The sequence below is a fragment of the Desmodus rotundus genome, chromosome 4 (genome assembly GCF_022682495.2).
Source record: "Desmodus rotundus isolate HL8 chromosome 4, HLdesRot8A.1, whole genome shotgun sequence".
NCBI classification, from domain to species: Eukaryota; Metazoa; Chordata; class Mammalia; order Chiroptera; family Phyllostomidae; genus Desmodus; species Desmodus rotundus.
This window is the reverse complement of record NC_071390.1, coordinates 52,379,054-52,399,229: the sequence shown is the minus strand read 5'-3', so window position 1 is coordinate 52,399,229 and position 20,176 is coordinate 52,379,054. Positions and strand designations below refer to the sequence as shown.

General features: G+C 52.6%; 1 protein-coding gene across 23 annotated transcripts in view; it reads left to right on the top strand.

The window, feature by feature from the left end:
• The first annotated feature begins 1,961 nt into the window (after positions 1-1,961).
• CAMK2G (calcium/calmodulin dependent protein kinase II gamma) overlaps positions 1,962-20,176 on the top strand; it is a 57,912-nt gene continuing 39,697 nt past the window's right edge. For 9 of the 23 annotated variants that reach the window (XM_053922964.2, XM_053922968.2, XM_053922961.2 and 6 more), the window contains exons 1-3: positions 1,964-2,176; positions 3,539-3,633; positions 14,707-14,766. In XM_053922964.2, coding sequence (XP_053778939.1) covers positions 2,112-2,176; positions 3,539-3,633; positions 14,707-14,766 — 220 coding nt within the window. In that variant the 5' untranslated portion in view covers positions 1,964-2,111. Of the gene's footprint in view, positions 2,177-3,538; positions 3,634-14,706; positions 14,767-20,176 lie in introns of all 23 variants that reach the window. The other 14 variants (XM_053922970.2, XM_053922974.2, XM_053922977.2 and 11 more) reach the window with 8 other exon arrangements.

Sequence of the window (20,176 nt, the reverse complement as noted above, 5' to 3'; positions counted from 1 at the left end):
GGTTGTGCTTGTTCTGACCTCTCTGTCTTCTCACTCCACCTTATGATAACGAATATAAAGTTTCAGCATCTGGAGGTCAGGAACCAAGTCGCCTTGAGAGCTTGGAAAGGACACATTGATGATTAACTTATATGCAGCCCCTATTTCTGGAATGCAGTTTAGCTGTCACTCTGCCTTTAGAGTGAATGACAGAAACTCAAGACTTACTGTCATTCCCTTGTGCACAGTCTCACTGCCCCAAACTGGGACTTGGAACCAGGCTCTCACCCCAGTGCTTCGAGAAAGGAAGTGGCCTTACTCCTCAGCGCCTTACTTCCTGTTGCCCTGGGAAGAGGTGGGGCATGGTGTTCTGTCACCTCAACCCTTTCCTTCTTGGCCCTCCCAGGCAATCTGTTAATGTTTTCCTCTCCTGTTTGCTTAATCGCCCCCACTGGGCAGTCTGGTTCTGGAACTAGCTCCTAGGGCTTTTGGGTAAGGATAGGAGGGGGGCCCTCCCTAGGAGCTTTGCTCTACTCACCCCCTCAGGGATGAGGCCTGGGGGGCTGGGAGGCCTCAGCCTTTCAGCTAGCTGCCTTTTCCAGGAGAGCCAGCCTGCTGACAATGAAGGCCTGACTCCCAGTGGGCATCCTACTGGTCCTATTGTAACCAAGACTGAGCTGCAGCAGCTGGCTGAGCTCTGCCCTGCCCAGCTGAGGCTGTTATCTGACTTGTGGTATAGAGGTCTGAGCAGGTCAGGAACTTGCCCAGCCTGTTTCTCCTCTACCGAGACAGTTATGTGCCTGGGTCCTACCATCTTCTGACAGTGGGGACAGAGGAAGGGAGGGTAACTGCCTCTGCCAGAACCCGAAGGAGTTCATTCCACAAACATTTAATGAGGGTCTGGGCCTGAGATAGATACAATGGTGAACAAAAGAGGCAGAGAACCTGCCCTATTGGAGACCACAATTTAGTGGAAAGACAAATATTAAACAAATAATTACAGCTAACACTGTTCTAATTAGGTGCCAGGTATTATCCTAAATGCCTTATGTGACTTAGCCCATTTAATACTCACAACCCTGTGAGGTAAATACTATTATTGTTCCCAGTTTTCAGGCAATGTAACTGAAATTCGGAAAGATTAAGCGAGTTGCCCAGAAATCAAAGCCAGGCAGTCTGACCTGAGTTCACTCTTTAGACAACCTTGCTCTAGCTCTACTGCCTCTCATGCCAGTAAACATATCATTACAAAATATGATGAGTGCCACAAAATGAAAATACCGGGTGTCCTGCAAGAAAATGGGGTATTTTCTCCTTCTTCCACTTGCTTTTCTAGCCCACACAGTACACAGCCTTTTCTAATCATTTCCACTTCATCCCTTTCATTACTGGCCTGACTGAGAACGTCTCTCATCTTTCAGGTCGGCGTGCAGGAAGGCAGAGTTCCACCTGCATTCTTGGCCCTAACCTGGTCTCCCTGAACAAACTGTGCCTGAAGGGTTTTATCTAATAATGGCCCTGATGCTTACACAAGTCTAGACTGTCAGCTTCCCGAGGGAAGGCTGCTGAGAACTGGCTCTGCACAGGCTGGGGGCGCCTCCCCAATGTGCAGTCTGGCACAGACTTTTTGACCTTGGCCCTCTCCCACGTCGTCGTGAATTGGGCTGTGGGCTTAGGACCCGTGTGTGGGGCCCCGCTACAGAACTCGGCGGTCCAGATCTCTACCCAGTCCCAACACACACATTCTGAGCCTTTGCAGGGTCCGCCCCGGGATGAGCCCACTGGTCGCAAACCCTTCAGTTCCCTCTCGGTGGCTCGGTGCTGGGACCCCCACGTCTCCGCTCCCCTACGCGTCCCGCCCAACGCGGGCGGCTCCCGAGGCAGGGCGGGGCCGGCGGCGGGAGGCCCCTCCCTGGAGGCGGTCCGGGGGCCGGGCGGGGGGCCGGCGGGGCTGGGGGCGGGGCGGGACGGGCGGGCGCGGGGGTGTCACTCCCTCCTTCGCTCTCCCCGGTAAAGTCTCGCGGTGCTGCCGGGCTCAGCCCCGTCTCCTCCTCTTGCTCCCTCGGCCGGGCGGCGGTGACTGTGCACCGACGTCGGCGCGGGCTCCACCGCCGCGTCCGCCCGCCGCCAGCATGGCCACCACAGCCACCTGCACCCGCTTCACCGACGACTACCAGCTCTTCGAGGAGCTCGGCAAGTACGGCCACCCGCCGCCCGCCGCGGCCCCCAACCCTGCCCCCGCCGCCCGGGCGCTATGCGGCTCCTCGCCCCGCCCCCCGGCCCTGCACCGACCGCTGCAGCGCCCCCTCAGCCCGCCCCACCCCCAGCCTTTCCCGCCCGCCGCCTCCGGGGCCGCCTTGACCCCCAGCTGCCTGCCCCGCAGCCCCCTCCGCGCCCTGCAGCAGCTGCCCGGGCTACTGCACCCCGCGCTGCCTTGGGGACTGCAGCCCCCGGACCGCTCCTGGGCGCCCTCCAGCCCCGCCCCTCCCGCACCCTTCAGGCGCCCCTCATCCCGACCCCGCCAGCTCGCGGTCTCCTCCCCACCCTGCTCTGGAGCTCACTCAGCACCCTGTCGCGTGTCCCACGCGCCTGGCACTCAGGACCCTCCCGGCCCTGCAGCTCCAACCCCGCTGCGGTGCCGGGGTGTGTGGGGGGGCGATGTTTGGTGCCCGGCCCCGCCCCCCGCTAGTGCCGCTTCCAGGATCCCATCCTGGCTGCTGGGCTCTGCTGCAGCACCCCCGTCCCCTCCCCCCATCCCTGCAGTGGTCCCGGGAGCCGGGAGCCGCGCGCCGCAGCCGCAGCATCCCCCTCCCCTCCGCACTGAGCTGGCCTCTGCAGCAGCCCCGGCCCCCCCACCCCCACCCGCGGCGCCGAGCCCGGCCACTGCAGCCCCCGCCCTGCCCGCCCCCCTAGACGTTTCCAGAGCTGGAAAGTGCGAGTTCCCATTTGGGAGGGGAAGAGTAGAGAAAAATATCATGGGAAAGGGGAGCTATTGATGTCTGAGACCCACTACTGGATCCCCTCTTTCCGTGTTGTCAGCTGAGCGGGGATGCAGTGGGTTGAAGTGGGCTGAAGATGGTTGTGGGAGATTTGAGCCTCATTTGCCTCATCCTTCCCCATGGTTGAGGGAGATGTCTCTCCCGGGACGATACCCTCTTTCAAATCTCTCCTTCCCCTGCCTTCATCTATTTCTGCTGAGAGAAGGGCAGGTCTCTCTTTCCTTCTCTGATTCTCTTGGCCCGGACCACAGGGCTGTCCGTGATGCAGCAGGTGTGTGTTTTAAGCATTGCCCACCAGCGCCCGATATACTGCCTGGGGCTGCTGCTTTGCCCAGTGACTAGATGTGGGGGCGGAAATGGGGTCGTTCTCCACACACACCTGTTCACTGTCACGCAGTGGCCACATCCTTCTGCCCCTTGTTGGATAGTGATGGCCACTACGTGGGTGTGTGTGATTTTGACTAAAGGTTGATGGGAGCATCCCTGTCCTCAGACCTGAAGCGTGTCTGTGTCACTCTGCTGTGCTTGGTGTCCCAGTTCTTTCCCCCTTCTCCCTCCAGGGGTGCTTTCTCTGTGGTCCGCAGGTGTGTGAAGAAAACCTCTACGCAGGAATATGCAGCAAAAATCATCAATACCAAGAAGTTGTCTGCTCGGGGTGAGTGTTCCCCAGCTTGGCCTCTTCCTGGGGTGCCTCCAGGGGCTATGGCTTCTTCTGAAGATACTCCAGGAGTTGGGGGTTATGCATTTTAGCACTTGGAGAAGAGTTGGGATTTCAGGGTGGGTGGACTTTGAAGCCAAGGAAGGAGTTACATGGGGAACTGGAAGTACTCAGGTAGAAAAGAGTGAAGAAGATGTAAGAGATGTAGGTAGCTGTCAGGAGGAACTGGCCCTGAAGGCTCCAGGGAGCTTGGGTTTTTAGGGAGTGGGAGGATATTGGGAATGGTGGGTGGCATGGAATAGAGGGCTCTTAATTCAGGGCATTTGGAGTTTCTGTTTGGGGCAGTAGTAGCCACTCCAGGCCTGCCCTAGTCCCTGGGCCCGAGTGGCAATTTAGGATGGAATTGCACTAAGTGAGCAGCTCTGACAAACCCAGCCTCCCCCTGCCCACCAGGCGGCGGAACAGACTCCCAAGGGAAGGGAATCTGTAAACATCAGAGAAGGTTGCTACTGGTGAGAGCTTCTGGGAGCAAATCCTGCCAGATGAACTTGATTGCTTTTTTGATCAAATTACAAAGTTGGCGGTGCAGCAGCAGATGCAGTCTGTCCTGGGTGGAGGGTGATGCCTCCTGGTCCGGAATTCTCAATGGCCTGGTCTGGGTGGGAGCAGCAGTGCCTCAGGGTCTGAGGATTATGGAGCGCCAGGCCTTGGAGCCTGACTTGTGAGATCCTCCTGAGTACCTGAGAGTACCTGAGGCCAGGAGGGTCAGGCCCTGCCTTTCACACCTTGAACCTACACTCCCTGAACCTTGTATTGGGTGCTTGCCAAACTCACCTAATCTGATAGGTATAGACTCAGCAATGTGTAAAGTGCGCTGTGAACAGGTCGGGTGAGTACAGAGGCATGTGGATGGGTTGGGTCATTGAGGGCTGCAGGGTGCAGCAGGGGGACAAATTTTATGAGATTCAGAGAAGGGAATTGGGGCTGGGCAGTAGGATGCCTTAAATACATTAGAAGCCGGGACAGGTGCCCGGGGAGGATGTAGGCTGTGGCTAGTAATGACCCAGGCGTCTCTGGGGTAAGAGATGTAATAGATGTCCCCAAGTATTGGAGAAACTACAAACTTCCACAGTGGGCTTCTGTCATGTTGACAGTTGTTCTGGGACCTGTATAGCAGGGTGTCTGCCTCCTGGCTGGGATGGCTTCACTGCATCCCCACAAACAGAGCTTGTCTTGCTGTCTCCTAGCCCCCGTCTCTTGCTATTCCTCTACGTTGGCCATAAAATTGACTTATTTGTTTGTTTCCTTTCTCTTTGGGTACCTTGAATTAGAGGCGATGGTTACCATGGAGATATGTGGGTAGTCAGAAGCACTCCTCCCCTGGGGTTGGGGGGTGTGCATCACGGTGGGCTAGGCTCTTTGGCAGACATCCTCCAGCCAAGGATGCAAGGGGCAGGCAGAGAGGACAGTGAGAGTGTCTACCTCCCCATGTCCACACAGCACAGCCATGGTGCACCAGAGAGGGGGCTGGTGTCTGGTGCCTCCAGTTAATCATGTAGTGCTTTGCTTTTTCTTATTCCACCAGTGTCCTCTGACCCAGGGGTGAGGGACAGAAAGATAACTAGGAGTCCAACTCTGGGGTGTAGGGATAGCTCGTGAGGGGACAGCTCGTGAGGGGACTTTGTAGAGCTGCCTGCTTGGGCTATCATTTTCTACTCCCTCCCCACTCACCTGAATTTCTCCGACCCGTGTGGTCCTGTCTTTTCCCACCCTTACCTCCTCTCAGCCTTGTCCTGTCTTTCCCAAATGATGATCATTCTTTCCCTGCCCAAACCAGGTGAAATTTGATTTCTCTTTGATTTTTTTTTTTCCTCAAGAAGAACATTTTTGTGTAAGATCATATGCTTCAGACTGCAACTCCCCCTCTCTTGAGATGGTTATGCCAAGACTGGGGCTCTGTTGTATGGTTTCTGTGCCAGGTTAACTTTGGGACAGAGGCCTACTCCTGGCAGATAGGCACAGAGGCCAAGAAGAGGGGTCGGGAATTTATAAGTGCCAGGACCGTTTGGAGGTGGGAGAGTGGGAAGGTGTTGTCTTGGAGAGAGCAAGCCAGGGGCTGTGCTATAGGTGTGGGCGTAGGGGATGTGAGCTCCTGGAGAGGGCTGGGCCAGGGGGCCCACTAGGCTGGTGCCCGTGGGGTTAGGGAGTGAAGGCCGTGGCTTCCTGCAGCCTCTCAGTTTACGCTGTATATTTTATAAAGGTGCAGCAGCTGGGGCTGGGTTTCACTCGTCGCTGTCTGTCTGTCTAGGGCTCTGCAGGTGTTGGATTTCTGTGTCTGGGAATGTGGTGGGTCCACCAGGGTCATCCATAAGGGTCTGAAGGGGCTTGCTGCGTTTGCTGAGTCTCTGCCTGGTTTCTTCCTTGCTTGTGATTCTCTGTGCTGCAAACCGAAAGGAAAGAAAGAAGGTATCGAGCTGCTTCTCCTTGGCATTCATGGTGAGGTGGCCCAGGAGAGATCACCTGGGCTTCTGGGACGTGGGATCTGGATGGAATCCTTCTTTTGCTCTGCTGTTTCTTGTCATTGTGACTGCAGGCCCATGTTGGTGGCTGGGTTGCAAGGTAGGGCGTTCATGGGGCTGTGCACTGAACACTGTCTTTGTCTGTGGGCCTGTCTACATAAAGCCACTGAGAGTCACATAACAGCACTCCATTTGCTTTGGAACAGCAATAGGTGTGGAGTTGGGGCTCTTAGGGGAACCCATGGTTCCAAGCTGAGCTCTCTGCTAGGCCGAAGGAGGCATGTAAAATAGGTTTGGATGCAGGAGCTAGTGGGCCAGGTGATGGCAATGATAAGTCGTTATTTTAAGACTTAAGAGCACCGCCCCCCCAGGAGCCTGAGTCCTTATGTCTTTTTTTTTTTTTTAAATCTTCATATTCCCTTCTTATCTTTATTCATATGCATGTAGATTTTCACCTCATGGAGCATAACATTTTATTTATTTATTTGCTTATTCTTAAAGATATTATTTACTTGTTGTCAGAGAGAGAGGAAGGGAGAAAGAGGGAGAGAAACAACGTGAAAGGGAAACATCAGTCAGTTGCCTCGCACACCCCTAACTGGGGTCTGCAACCCAGGCATGTGCCCTGACGGGGAATCAAACCCTTGACCTCTTGGTTCGCAGGCCCGTGCTCAATCCACTGAGACACACCAGCCAGGGCGGAGCATAACATTTTATGTCTTACTCTCTTGCGTACACCCAAAACATTTCTCCATATTGCTACAGTTGAAGGGCAAACAGTCCTTTCTTTCTTATACATAGTTTAGGATTTTTTTCTTGAAACAATTAGCATCATAAGAAACCTCTGTATTTGGACCATTTAGCTCCATTCCAATTGCTTTTACTCTGATGAATACTTGGCCTAAGCGATGCTACCAGAAACAATATAACGAAACCAGTTACAGCACTTGTTATATTTATTTATTTACTCTATACCTTCTGTGAAGAAATTTCTATTGAAGCTAAATGTAAGCAAACACTTTCTTCTTCCTGAGGACCTGGGAGGTAAGGATAGGGACTATATCTGTTTCTTTTCTTAGTATGGGCAGGGCCTTGCCAAGTGCCTGAGACACACAGAGCAGCTACACATCGAACAAATAGGCTAAGGGGACTATCCATAACCCGTCACAGTTGCTTTCTGGCTTTGGCTCTCAGGAACCTCAGAGCCAAGTTGTGGGAACCCTGTACCTTGGTACTGGCTCAGGCTCCCTCTTTCTGCTCCATGGAGCCAGCCTGTAGGCCTGACACAGCTGTTAGAGAGGACAGGTGAGATTAAAGACCTGTGCTTGGGGTATAGTACAGGTGGGAGATGTCAGAAGGCAGAGTAGCTTATGATTCCATCAGAATGGCCTTCTAGGGCAACGCTGGAGCTTCTCAAAGCACTGATTTTCAATTGAGTGTGCGTAAGGGTTACCTCAAGTACTGGGTAAAAAGAAGATTCCTGGGCTCCACCCACAGAGGTTCTGCTTCTGGGTGGGGTTCCAGAGTCTGCATGCAGGTGGTCCCTGAGCCACACGTGAAGAAATGCCATCTGAAATCAGCAACAGCAGTGCAACTTGCTCTTGCCGTGCTTCCTGAGATTTACCAGACGCACCTTCATCCAGGCTTCTTCAGGTGACGTCTCTCTTTCTCTGCCGGGGTATGGCCATCTGTGTACATGGGCTGTTCTGGATTTGGGGCCTTCTTCTGAGCTCCCAGGTTGGGCTGTCAGTCCATGGTCAAGGCTGTGGCAAGCTGAGCGGCTGGGTTGTGGTATGTTGGCCATCAGAAGGGCAAAGGCTGTCTCTTTCTGGGTCCAGCTGGCCCTGGGGACTGAAATAGGATCCCTCGGGGTAGTGCCAGCTGAGAGTCCCCACCCCTTAGTGTTGGCCTGAGTAGCCCCCATGACATTTGTGTCCCCTGTGGTATCTCCAAGGGAGACTTTACCGTTAAGGATCTGGGTGAAGTGAGCAGAGGGTAAAGCAGCCGTGAGGGAGGGGGAGATGGACGAGAAATTAGTGCAGCACCGGAACCTGGGACTCTGGAACTTGAGGAAGCATTAAAGGAGGTTGTACACAAAACCACGCACTCCCCTTAAGGATAAAACAGGCCATTTTTGGTTGACAGAAATGGACACCCTGTATGTAAGTGACAGCTCCTCCAACTCTTCCTCCCAGGTGGATGAGGAGGCAGCCTAGAGGTCCCTTGTCTGTGCCAAGGCGTATATGCTGGGCCAGCTTCATGCAGTCCTGCTGTGAGCTGTGCGACTTAGCTCAGACAACCCTGGCCTGTCACGCTGCCCTCCTGTCCACCTTCCCAGGGTGACTTTGGGCGCTGGCATCATGGGGTCCCATCCCATGAGAGAGGCCCCTGCTTTCTTCCAGCTGCTTGCTCTCATCCCTTGTCAGAAACTCTGCTCCAAGCTTCAAGATTGTGCTGAAACCCTAGAGGTGAGCGGCTGACCCCATTCTCTTCGGAGGCTGGAGACAGGGAAGGAGAGGAGTGGGTGTGACTGGCTCCTGCCCCCCTCTTTGCTTGCTGCTCTCTGGACAGCCTTGGCAGGCAACAAGCGCCTGATCCCATGGGTGCCAAAAGGGTGGTGACAGGAAGAGATGGGCACTTTGCACCTCTTGAGTGCCTCTCAGTGGAGGCCCTTTGTCATTTTCCCATGGCCAGACAGATCCGCCCCGGAGCCTGTGGGGAAACCAAGGCACAAAAGTTTTGTTTATTTTGAGCTGTAGATATGCCAGTGATTTTGCCAGTGTTCAGGCCCCAGCATCCTCAAGCGATGTGGTCTTCATTTACCCCTTGGCTCCTCCCTTTAAAACACAGATTCTGGGTATTTTGTTCCCTGTGATGAATCCTGGCATATCACTTCGACACCTCTCCATCCAGGCCCTGAGCTGTAAGACCAGTGGAGCAAATCTCTCTTTTCTGCTGGATGAGGCCTTGCTCTCGTCTGTACCCGCCTCTCTGGGCACAGACCCCTCTGTGGTGGGGAGATTTCCAGCCACTCACTGTCCCTAGCACCAGCTCTACTTCCTGGGCCCCAGCAGCCCCAGCAGCTTCCCATCTGCTCCCCTCTTTTCTCCTCCCCCCACCCCCCCTCTTGCTGCTGCCCTGGGAGGAGCTATTTTTAGGGGCTGCTTCCTGGGATGTTTTACTTGGGGCTGGTTACCATGAAGGAAATGTCACCAAAACAGTGGGCAAAGGCTGCAGGCACCCAGAGCCTTGCTGGGGGCATGGGGAACTCAGTGGCTGGCCCTGTTCTGACCCTTGAGAGCGTCCAGAGTGTCCAGAGGCCGAACCTTGCCTTCTTGGGGCTTGCTAGTGACCCCATGGGGATTTTCTCCATCCGAGCTGGTTTGGGAGACTTTTGCTGTGGGGCACTTCTTGGCACCTCTCTCCTTTGCCTCCTTGGTTAAAGCTTCTCTTAAGACCCAAAGGCTGAAGTGGGGCTCAAGTCTGTGTGTTGCTTGCTTAGAACTGCTCGAATTTGGACTGAAGAGAAGGGGAGAATGCCAATGTGAAGTTCAGAGCCTTGGTGTTCACATGGCCTATGTCAGGCCCTGTCCCACTCTATTCACAACCCTCAGCTAGTTCCTGGGTGTGTGTGGGTGTGAAGAAAATAGAAGCCATGCCGCCTCTTACATGGTGGACAGAGTCTGCTTTTAACTGGAGGCTCTGCACCTTTATAGTAAGAGTCAAAGAGGAAGGGGTGTGGCATGGTGGTGTCAGGGCGAGGTCAATGGGATTGTGGTTTGGGATTCCGGCTGGTCAGTGCCCAAGGTCAGGGGCTGTTTATAAGTAGCTGGAGAACTTGGACTGTGACACCAAACCCCTACAATGCCCTTGTTTCTACTCAGGGATGCCTCAGGGGGCCAGATGGGGCCTCTGCTGCTTAGGAAGGAAGGGGGACACTCGGGAGGGCAGCAAGAGGGGGCACCCTACATTGAGCATCTGAAATTAATGGGGCCGTAGAAAGCTTCTCACAGAGTTAGGGCCACAGGCAGAGACCTTTGAAACACCCTTTGAAAAGTCAGAGGTGTCCCCGAGATTGGATTGAGGAGGGTCCTCATAGCCAGAGTTAGGGTTCTGTGTCCTTTCCCACCTAGAGAAGGTTGTATGTTTAGCTGGCAGCAAGTCTTATTTGAAGCTAGTGCTGGCATTTGTGGTTTTAGAGAAATGTCACTAAGTCAGCGGGCACGTCCCCTCTAGGGCTGTGGAGAATCAGTGGCCAGCCCTCCCTGGTCCCTGATCCTGTGGGGGAAGGAAAGTGCGTTTGGAGTAGGCTTCTCTCCCACAGTCCTGGAGGAGAGCCGGTCCTGGGGCTCTGCGCTCACCTTCGCAGCATGCTGTTTTCTCACTGTCTGCTCTCTCTTTTCTGCCTCCCTTGGCACATCTGGTCAGTCCTTCCTGCCCTTCCAGTGAAGGGTACCTGTCCTTTGTGGAGCCCTGGACCAAGTGTCAAGGCAGAAGCTGGAGAGGCAAGGCCTCCAGGGACCCTTTTGTTTCAGTGCCTGGCTCTGCCCTGGGTGGGCTGCTGTCCCTGATAACAGCGGCTTCTGCTTTCTGCTCCTGCTGCCACCTCAGCTCTTGAGGGGGAACATCTTGCAGAGGGCTGTGGTTGGACCTGGGCTGAAGGCCGACAGGGGTGGGTCTCTCCATGGCAGTAGCACACAGGCAGGCAGGAAGTGGCCCTGTGCAAAAGCGGGAAGTGGCTGTTGTCAAACAGGAAGGGGGGGCTGGGCCGTGGGGGGGGGCGGGGTCAAGCCTGGTGGAAAGGTGGGTGGGAAGAAGGTCGGCCTTGGCAGGTCTAAGCTGTCTCCTAGGAACAGTGAGCTCGATGGGCGCTGGAAGCAGGTGTATGTCAAGGAAGAAGGCCACTTTCGTGACAAGAGCGGCTGGTGTGTTAGCACCTCGGGTTGTGGAGCCAGGGCTTGGACCCACCACTGTGGACCAAGACTTTGGGGCCTCATTCCTTTGGGGTTGGGGATGTTGTGTTTAGTTGGGGACACCCTTGCAGTTGGGAAAGATGCTCTACAAACCACGTGTCCCTGAGCCCTGCTGCTGGGGTGGAGCCCTCCTTTTTCCTAGACATGTATCAGGCCTGGAGTGGACACAGGACAGAGTGGAAAGGTGACAGGAGACGGCAGTTGGAGAGGCTGGGGTGCTGGCCGGTTGTGCATGGTGGAAGGAGGCAGGGGAGAGTGTGGGCGGCAGAAACCGCACGGCTCATTGAGCAGAGCTGGATGGCAGGGCGCCACCCGCCAGCGAGGCTAAGGCTGAGGAAGAGGAGGGATCCTGCAGGCAACGGCACTTCCCGGGCCTTACTCTCTGGAGAGCCCCTGTTGCTGACCTTGCCCGCATGCTGTAGACAGGAAGAGTGGAGGAACACCCCAGCCCCAGGAAGGCTGAGGGAGCAGGGCAGAGGGCTCAGTTGGTGTGTAGTGTATCCTGGGCCTGCCCAGGCCAAGGGCGACTCAGTCCAACTCTCTCAGTGTCTTTGGGAAGAGCCACGGCCACAAAGCCCGGTCTGGGAGGCCTTGTCCATCTTACCCCTGGGCCCTTGGAAAGGAGGCGCCAGGCACCATACTGACCACTTACCCAGTTACCTCATTTAATTCACAGACATTGCTGCCTCCATTTTAGAAGTGAGGACCCTTTTCCCAAAATAATGGGCCTGGCTCACTGTCTCATCTCCTTTGGGTCCTAATCAAATGTCAGCTCCTTGCTGAGGCTTTCCCTGACCACCTCTCCTGCTTCGTTTTTCTACGCAGCACTTACCACAACATCGACCATGCCATCCAGTCCTCACCGTCTGTCTCTGCCCCCAGCCCGGCCGCCCTAGGGGAGCAGCTCCACAAGGGCAGGCGTTTTTGTCTGTTCTTTCACTTCTGTGTCCCAACATCTAAAACAAGTGCCTGCCACATAGCAGGCCTCAGTAAATATTGTCTGAATGAATGAATGAGGCTCAGCTGGGTTTAATAACTTGCCCAACATGCCAGCATGGGGACCCAACCCAGCGCTGCTGGACTCCATAGCTGATGTGTTAATGGTGGGACTCCATGGCAAAGGATCAGAGCGAGGACTAAGGCACAGCCTGGGGCTTAGAGAAGCCACAGGCTTCACCCAGAACGTGGGGCTTGGCTCCTCGGAGGCAGGGCCGCACTGCATGGCTAACACAGACCCTCTGGACTCTGGGCAGCTCCTTCGAGGAGCTGGGAGCATGACTCTGTGTCCTTCCTCTTCCCATCCTGAGTCACTGATAGACCCAGCGCACCCTTATTTTTAGTGCCGTTGTTGCTGTGGGGCTGTAACCATTAGCCAGTAAGAGACTTGAGGGACAAGATAAACATTAATCTTCTGGGCCTTCCCCTTAGCTGCCACCTCCACATAGTAAGATGCTGTTCTGCACCTGCCCAGGCAGCCAAGCCGAGGGTTGGGGGTTGGAGGGTGGTGAGGTGAGTGGTCAAAAAGAGGGCTAGTGGGTCTGCAGCTTTGGGGATGGCTAGCTTGCCACCTCCAAGCCCAAGTCCCAGGGAAAAAGGAGAGTGGGTTAGCCCTCACATCCTCCTGGCCAGACCTTGGAGAAGTGAGCCCCCTGCGCCAGGCAGGGCCATCACTGCTTTCTTGACTTCCTCACCTTCGGAGGTCCCCTGCACTGACAGATCTGGGGGATGCAGGAGTATGGGATTACCTGGGGTTCTCCTGACTACATCCTGGTCAGTGGTCATGCTGAACCTGAGGATAGAAAGGAAGGCCTGACCCAGATCTTTGGGCAGCTGGGATGGATTAGCTGGGCAGCAGGAACTAATCTCTGCCTGTTCCTACCTCCTCCTTCCACAAAGCAGAGCTGTCGTTAGAGGGAAAGTGCAGCACAAAGCTGGGGGTGCTTGGTGAAAGAACACATATGAATTCCTTCTAGTCTGTAATCCTGACCTCATCTCAGACTATATCATCTGAGGCCTGAGTTGGAATCCCAGTTCTGTCCCTTTCCTGCTGTAGGACCTCAGGCTCTTTATTTAATGTCTCTGGGCTTCAGTTTCATCATCTCTGAAGGAGGGACAGTCATAGCACTGACCCAGTAGGAGCGTTGTCACGGTCATGGGAGGCTTTGCAGAGGCTCTTTCTGTTTCGGTAGAGGCGGTGCGCAGAAGTCCTAGTGAGGGAGTTGGGCATTGCTGGGCAGGCGTGGATATAAAGGCACCTGCCCAGGCCTAGAGATATTGAGGTGAGCTGGACTGTGGTCCCCAAAGCCTGGAGTCTTTACCTGATGCTTTCCCTTTTCTTTATCTTGTCGCCATAGCACAGCGATGGAAAAAGAGGGTTCTGGGCTCAGACCACCTGCATCCACTGCCTCTGTGAACTTGGGTCGTCCCTTTAACTGTTTAAGTCTCAGTTTCCTCATTTGTCATGTAACTGAGCTGATCAGACCCCTACTTTAAAGCATTTCTGTGAGGATGAAATAAGATAATCCAAGCTGCTGCCTATAGTACGTGCTTAGTAAATAATAGTTGTCACTGCTGTTGTTGATGTTATTGATAAACCCTTATTAAGCCCCTGTTACGGGAGTAACTCTAGAAAGCACCACTAAGAAAGGCCCCACCCTTTGAAGAGCCTGTGATCAAAAGAGACCCAATAAAACATATGCTGTGAGAACTGTAAGAGATTCACTGGGAGGTGGGAGGGGTGGCATTGGGCGGGGAAGTGATACCCTCTAAGAGGCACAGGGAGAACCTTGTGAAGGAGATAACCTTGGGGAAGAGTCCAGCGTAGAGCTAGTGAGGTAGAGAGTAGCAGTACCCTCTCTTTCTCCTTCCTGTGGAAGGAATTGACCAGTGCAGCTTGCTTGGACCTGGGGACTCTTGCATTCTGGTCATTTTACCCCAGAGCCTGAGTGCCCCAGCAATGGTTGCCGAAGAGGATCCCGGGGAGAAGCAGGTTTCTGTAAAATGGGCATCATAGTAGTACCAGCCTCATTAGAGTTGTTATGAGGATACATTAAAAGGTGTATCTGCCTGGTGTAGAAGTAAGCTCTCAATAAATGTTACCTGTTATTATTTTTTCAAATCATCATCGTCTTTGTTGTCAGCACCATTATGTTTTAGGATTTCTCTGAAGACTCAAGTAGAGAATATATGCAGAACTCCTAGCACAGCGCCTGGTCATAAAGCAGGTGCTCGACAAAACTTAGCTCTTATTAGTATTCCTAATAAGATAGAGATATGGGACACCCTGCCCCAGTGAAATCCCTGCAGTAGTGGAAAGAGTACCACAGTTTAGTTGAAGACCTGGATTCCCATCCTAGCTCTGCCACTCACCAGTGTGAGGTGCTTTCCTAAGGCATTTCCTCGTCTGGAAAGGGCGGGAACAATACCTGTGTCCGGGATTGCTGTGACTTGCTACATTAATTCAGCACATTGTAAGAAGTGCATAGTTGGTGCCTAAGAATTGAAAGAGTATGAATAGCCAGGTGGCCATAAATAGAAAGGATGGTTGATGGCTTTTGGTTTTTCTCCTCTGCTTTTAGATCACCAGAAACTAGAACGTGAGGCCCGGATATGCCGACTTTTAAAACATCCAAACATTGGTAAGTGCGCTTACGTAGAGTATTTCTTGGGTGTTTTGTAGCAGGGCGTGGAGAACAGAGACCCACTGCTTTTGTATATGGAACTACTTCTGTCCCTGGGCCTTTGCTCCTGGTGTCTTGTGTTTCCCAGGCGGGGAAGTAGGCATGTTGTGCTCAGAATTCTGGGACATTCTGGTTTTGAGACCTAGGTGTCTTCATACTTATAATGCCATCTCAGGGCTGGGATACGAGGTATTGGAACAGATTGCAGACACTCTTTCTTCCCCCCTCTTCCAGTCTTTGGGCTGAGGTCCAGGGTCCTCAGCGTGTGAGGTTCTGGGCCAGTAGCCTGCCAGCCTCCCTCCCCAGCGGCCCTCTATGACCGTCATAAGAGGGTCCGGATTTTGTTCCTGCACTTGAAAGAGTTTTGTTCCTGTTGCAGTGTCGTGCACACTCTGGGGGTTTCCATGGTGCTCCTGTTTGTATTCCCCAGAGCCAGGAAAGCAAGCTGCCCACCCGCCTGGCTTCTCTGGAGAAGCGATGGCGGGAGCCACTAGGACGGGGAGAGAGAAAAAATGAAGAGGGTTTCTCCCTGCTCCCACCCTGACTTGGGGGACAAGAGCACATTGTTGGCTGTTCTAAAGCCCGGGGAGGTTTGCCTGCCACAACCCACTCCGGCTCAGTTTTACATTGTTCAGCTGAAACAGTCTTTGCCAGAAGCGTTGGCCCTGATTTGGTGCTTCTCGCAGGGAGGATAGAAACTGGGCTGGCTGCAGTGTCTGAGCAGAAACCCCAGTCTTGACTTGAGACAGAGAGGGAGCATCTCCTAGGTTCTCCCTAAAAACCCTGAGTCATCACAAGAAAAACATGTGTTCTGTGTTCCTCAGGCATGGCCTAAATGTCAGGGCTCCCTCAGTGCCCTCGAGGCCACCCGCTCTCCTCTGCCGGCGGCCAGGGCTGCGAGGCAGCTTGCCTGAAGCTTGATGCTTCCTCCAGAGCTACTCAGCCTCTGGCTTCCCCGAACTCGGGCTAGAATACTTCACGTGAGCTATTTATGTGGGAGAGCTGAGGGCATACTCCAGCCCAAGGGGACAGGAGCAACTCTGAGGTAACCAGAACCCCAACCATGCAGGGCTTTATAGATCGCAATCAGCAGCTTGGATTACATGCGAAGCAGATTGGCATAGCCAGTGCTCAAGGGCTCAGCTTTGCCTGGTGCAGTATGTTCCATGGAGCCAGCAGCTCTCAGCCGACAGGTCCTGGGCTTGGAGCTGCTGGGGCTCCTGGGTGATCTTTTGAACTTAGACTCACACCTGAAAACAGCGTAGGAGAGACACAATGAAGAGGAACGCAGGGAACAGCAGTCACAAATTCAGGCGTATTTGGTTTGGCTGGCTGCGTGGCCTAAAAATATTTTTATTATTTGCCAGGCAGTATTTAAAAGTGAGATTTTACATTTTGGAAAAAAATTTATTTCCCAGTCTTTCAAATCAGAAGGCTTGGTTCTGCTGAGCCCACTTCTGCGCACGGCCGGCATCGGCTGCGGCTGGGCAGCGGAGGCCCCTCAGCCCACTGGCTGCTGTCCCTGCCACACCCCGTCGTGTCACGTGGGTCCTGCCTGTGCAGTGCCCGTAGGCTTTGAGAGCTGGTGACCTCTGGCCTAGAAGTTCTAGAACAGGAAGAAAAAATGTGGGTAATTAAAGCCATCGCAAGCATGGAAGCATTTTGGTGTTCTAGTTCTTGGTCTCAGGGTCTGAGGTCAGCAACTTTCCATATGCTCCTTGTGACCAATTCGTAAAACTGCGATGCACTATCTTCAGGGAGGAGGAGAACGAGGGCTAGGGGAGATGAGGCAGGAAGCAGAACCAGGTCTGCATCGCCTGCAGGACAGGTGTGGTTGACCACAGAATGGTCCAGGCAGGATAAAAAGTTCTAACCTTTTAAACATTTTACTTCTAGAAATCAAATACATACTTTTTGACCTTTTAGGCTTAATTGGTTTGGTAGCCCTTTCTTTGCATCACCTGCCCCCGACTCAGCATTAAGGCAGACAGAGGGATGATCCCTAGCCACCCTAGCCATCCACTCTGTTTAGGGAGACAGCAAGACCCAGGCAAGGCCAGGCAAGTCACACTCACTTGGCAGCGTCTGACTGCCTAGAACCGTGCTTCCATTTCATGGTTGCTCCCAGATCCTGAGGGATGTTTGTCTGAGGCCCTATTCTGGGATCAAGGACAGGGAGAGGAAAGGGTGAGCCAGAACTGTGTCCTGGGAGAGCTGGCGGGCCAGGCTGTCTGGCTTCCGCTGAGAACCAGGGCTCCAGGAGCTGTGGCAGAGCTGTGGGTCTAGGAGGCCAGGGTTGCCATGGATCCTGACCTGGCTTGTGGCAAGAGAGGAGGCAGTGTGTCCTCCTAATTCACCATTCCTCTCGTCTCCCCACTGCTTCATCCTTTAGAGCTGTGGCCCTTTTGGCTCCAGCCTCTTTAACTCCGTCGCGCAAGGATACCCGTGGATCAGCCAAGAGTGGGGCAGAGTTGGAGAAGCCGAGAGCAAAGAGCTAATGGTCAGACTCTGGTTGCTGTCAGATTCAGAAGGGAATTTAATGCAAGGAGCCAGGCATCCCCAGCTTTATTCCCTAATAGATACTCTGTCCCGGGAGTACAAAGCCTGTTGGGAGAGTAGACCCTAATGTAAACTGTGGACTCTGGTTGACGATGGGGCGTCAGCAGGTTCATCGATTTTAACAACTATACCACTCTGGTGAGGGGTGTGGGTTGTGGGGGAGGCTGTGTGTATGTGGGGACAGAGAGTATGTGGGAGCTCTGTGTACTGTCTGCTCAGTTTTGCTGTGAACCCAAATCTCTAAAAAAATAAAGTCTATTAATTTTTTTAAAAAAGAAAAGGCCTGTGAGGTGTACTGCAGAATGTAAAACAACCCTAGGAGAGTGGCCAGAGGAGTGCAGTTAAGAGGAGGAGACAGCGGGGGTGCTGATCGTCTAAAGTCTGAATGGACTGTGTTCCATCTGTGATCTGCTTGCTCCCTGCTCTAAATTCCTCTGATGAATAGACTGTCTTCCTTCATCGTGCTGAGCCGCCCCAGCAGTTTCAATCATAGTCTAGCCTTGCGGTTTAGAGCAGCACTTCTCAAACTTTTATGTGCTCATGGATCACCTAGGGATCATGTTAAAATTCAGGTCTGATTCAGTAGGTCTGGGATGGAGCTTCCTCACATCTCTAGGTGATGCTCACGATGCTGGTCTGTGGACCATATACGTGGAGAAGCAAAGGTCTGTGGCTTTGGTGTCAAGTCCAAGTCTGAATTGGGGTTTGCTGGTTAGTACCTGTGACTTTCGGCACGTTATTTTGCCGCCTGTGCCTCTGTTGTGTCATTTGTGCCTCTTTGTGGAGTTGTGAGAGAGTTCAGTGAGAAAAGGAGGCCTAGAAAATAAATGGAGATGAAAACAGATTCCAGTGGCCAGAAATAATCTCCCCTAGACCCCCAGCCCCAACTCAGTCCACGAGGTATTCAAACTAGGCTGCGTTTGGGCCCAGGATCCATTCAGCTACCAGTAAGTGTAGCAAAAATAGTTGAAAAGGAAAAGAAGGAAATGTTGGATCATAACTGAACAGCTCCTAAATCCCTACTCATCACTCTGGGAGTTGGGGGGGCATCCTCAGTCCCCCACCAGTCCCTGGGCACAGGGCCTCCTTCTTACTGTGCTGTTGCTGCAGACATTAACAGCGACACTTTTTTTTAGTGCTTTTTGACCACAGTTTGTTAGTTAAAACATGGCGTATTGTTGGGTGATTTTAAAGAATTGGAAATAGCCACAATATTTGGGTTGTGGCTTTGTCAGCCCTTGAAGGTATGAAATGGGTGTTTTTTGTCCTGTTCTTCCTTCTTCAGTTTATAAACAATAATTAGGCTTACCGCTGTAATGTATTGTACTAAACACTTTATACCTCTTTCCCCAGATCTTCCTGTCTGTAGACTTGGTCTGACCTTCCTTGGCCTTCATGCTGTCTCATTACTGTGGAATGGGCTAGGGGTCAGATTCTTCTATTGCACGCCTCCATAGCATACCTTGCTTCTACCTCACAGCCCCCAGCACAGTAGAGCTTAATTACATGTTTGCATAAGTGCTGGTTTAAAGCCTGTCTTCCCTATTCACCTGGAAGCTCCACAGCAGCAGGGCCAGGTTTCTCGTCTTCACAGCCGAATCCGTGGCATGTACAGCCACGCCTGCTTCATAGAAGGTGCCAGATGGACGTTGATGAGTGAATTGGAATGGCCAGGGCTAGTGGGGACAGGTAGCCTATGAGGATGGAGAAAGTGACTCTCCAATGGGCAATTCTACAGTACCAAGGATCTTTTTTTAAAAAAAATATATTTTATTGATTATGCTATTACAGTTGTCCCATTTTCCCCCCTTTACTCCCCTCTGCCCTGCACACCCCCTCCCACCCATATTCCCTCCCTTTAGTTCATGTCCATGGATCATACATATAAGTTCTTTGGCTTCTACATTTCCTATACTATTCTTAACCTCCCCCTGTCTATTTTCTACCTACCATTTATGCTACTTATTCTCTATACCTTCCCCCCTCTCTCCTCCTCCCACTCCCCTGTTGATAACCCTTCATGTGATCTCCATTTCTGTGGTTCTCTTCCTGTTCTAGTTGTTCGTTTAGTTTGCTTTTGTTTTTGTTTTAGGTGTGGTTGTTAATAACTGTGAGTTTGCTGTCATTTTACTTTTCATATTTTTTATCTTCTTTTTCTTAGATAAATCCCTTTAACATTTCATATAACAAGGGCTTGGTGATGATGAACTCCTTTAACTTGATCATATCTGAGAAGCACTTTATCTGCCCTTCCATTCTAAATGATAGCTTTGCTGGATAGAGCAATCTTGGATGTAGTTCCTTGCCTTTCATGACTTGGAATACTTCTTTCCAGCCCCTTCTTGCCTGTAAGGTCTCTTTGGAGAAATCAGTTGACAGTCTTATGGGAACTCCTTTGTAGGTAACTGTGTCCTTTTCTCTTGCTGCTTCTAAGAGTCTCTCCTTATTTTTAATCTGGGTAATGTAATTATGATGTGCCTTGGTGTGTTCCTCCTTGAGTCCAGGTTCTTTGGGACTCTCTGAGCTTCCTGGACTTGCTGGAAGTCAATTTCCTTTGCCAGATTGGGGAAGTTCTCCTTCATTATGTTTTCAAATAAGTTTTCAATTTCTTGCTCTCCCTCTTCTCGTTGTGGTACCCCTATGATTCAGATGTTGGAACGTTTAAAGATGTCCTGGAGGTTCATAATATTTTGTTTCTTCATTCTGTTCTAGTTGAACGTTTCTTCCTTCTGGTCCACACCATTGATTTGAGAACCATTTCCTTCCCGTCACTGTTGGTTCCCTGTACATTTTCCTTTGTTTCACTTAG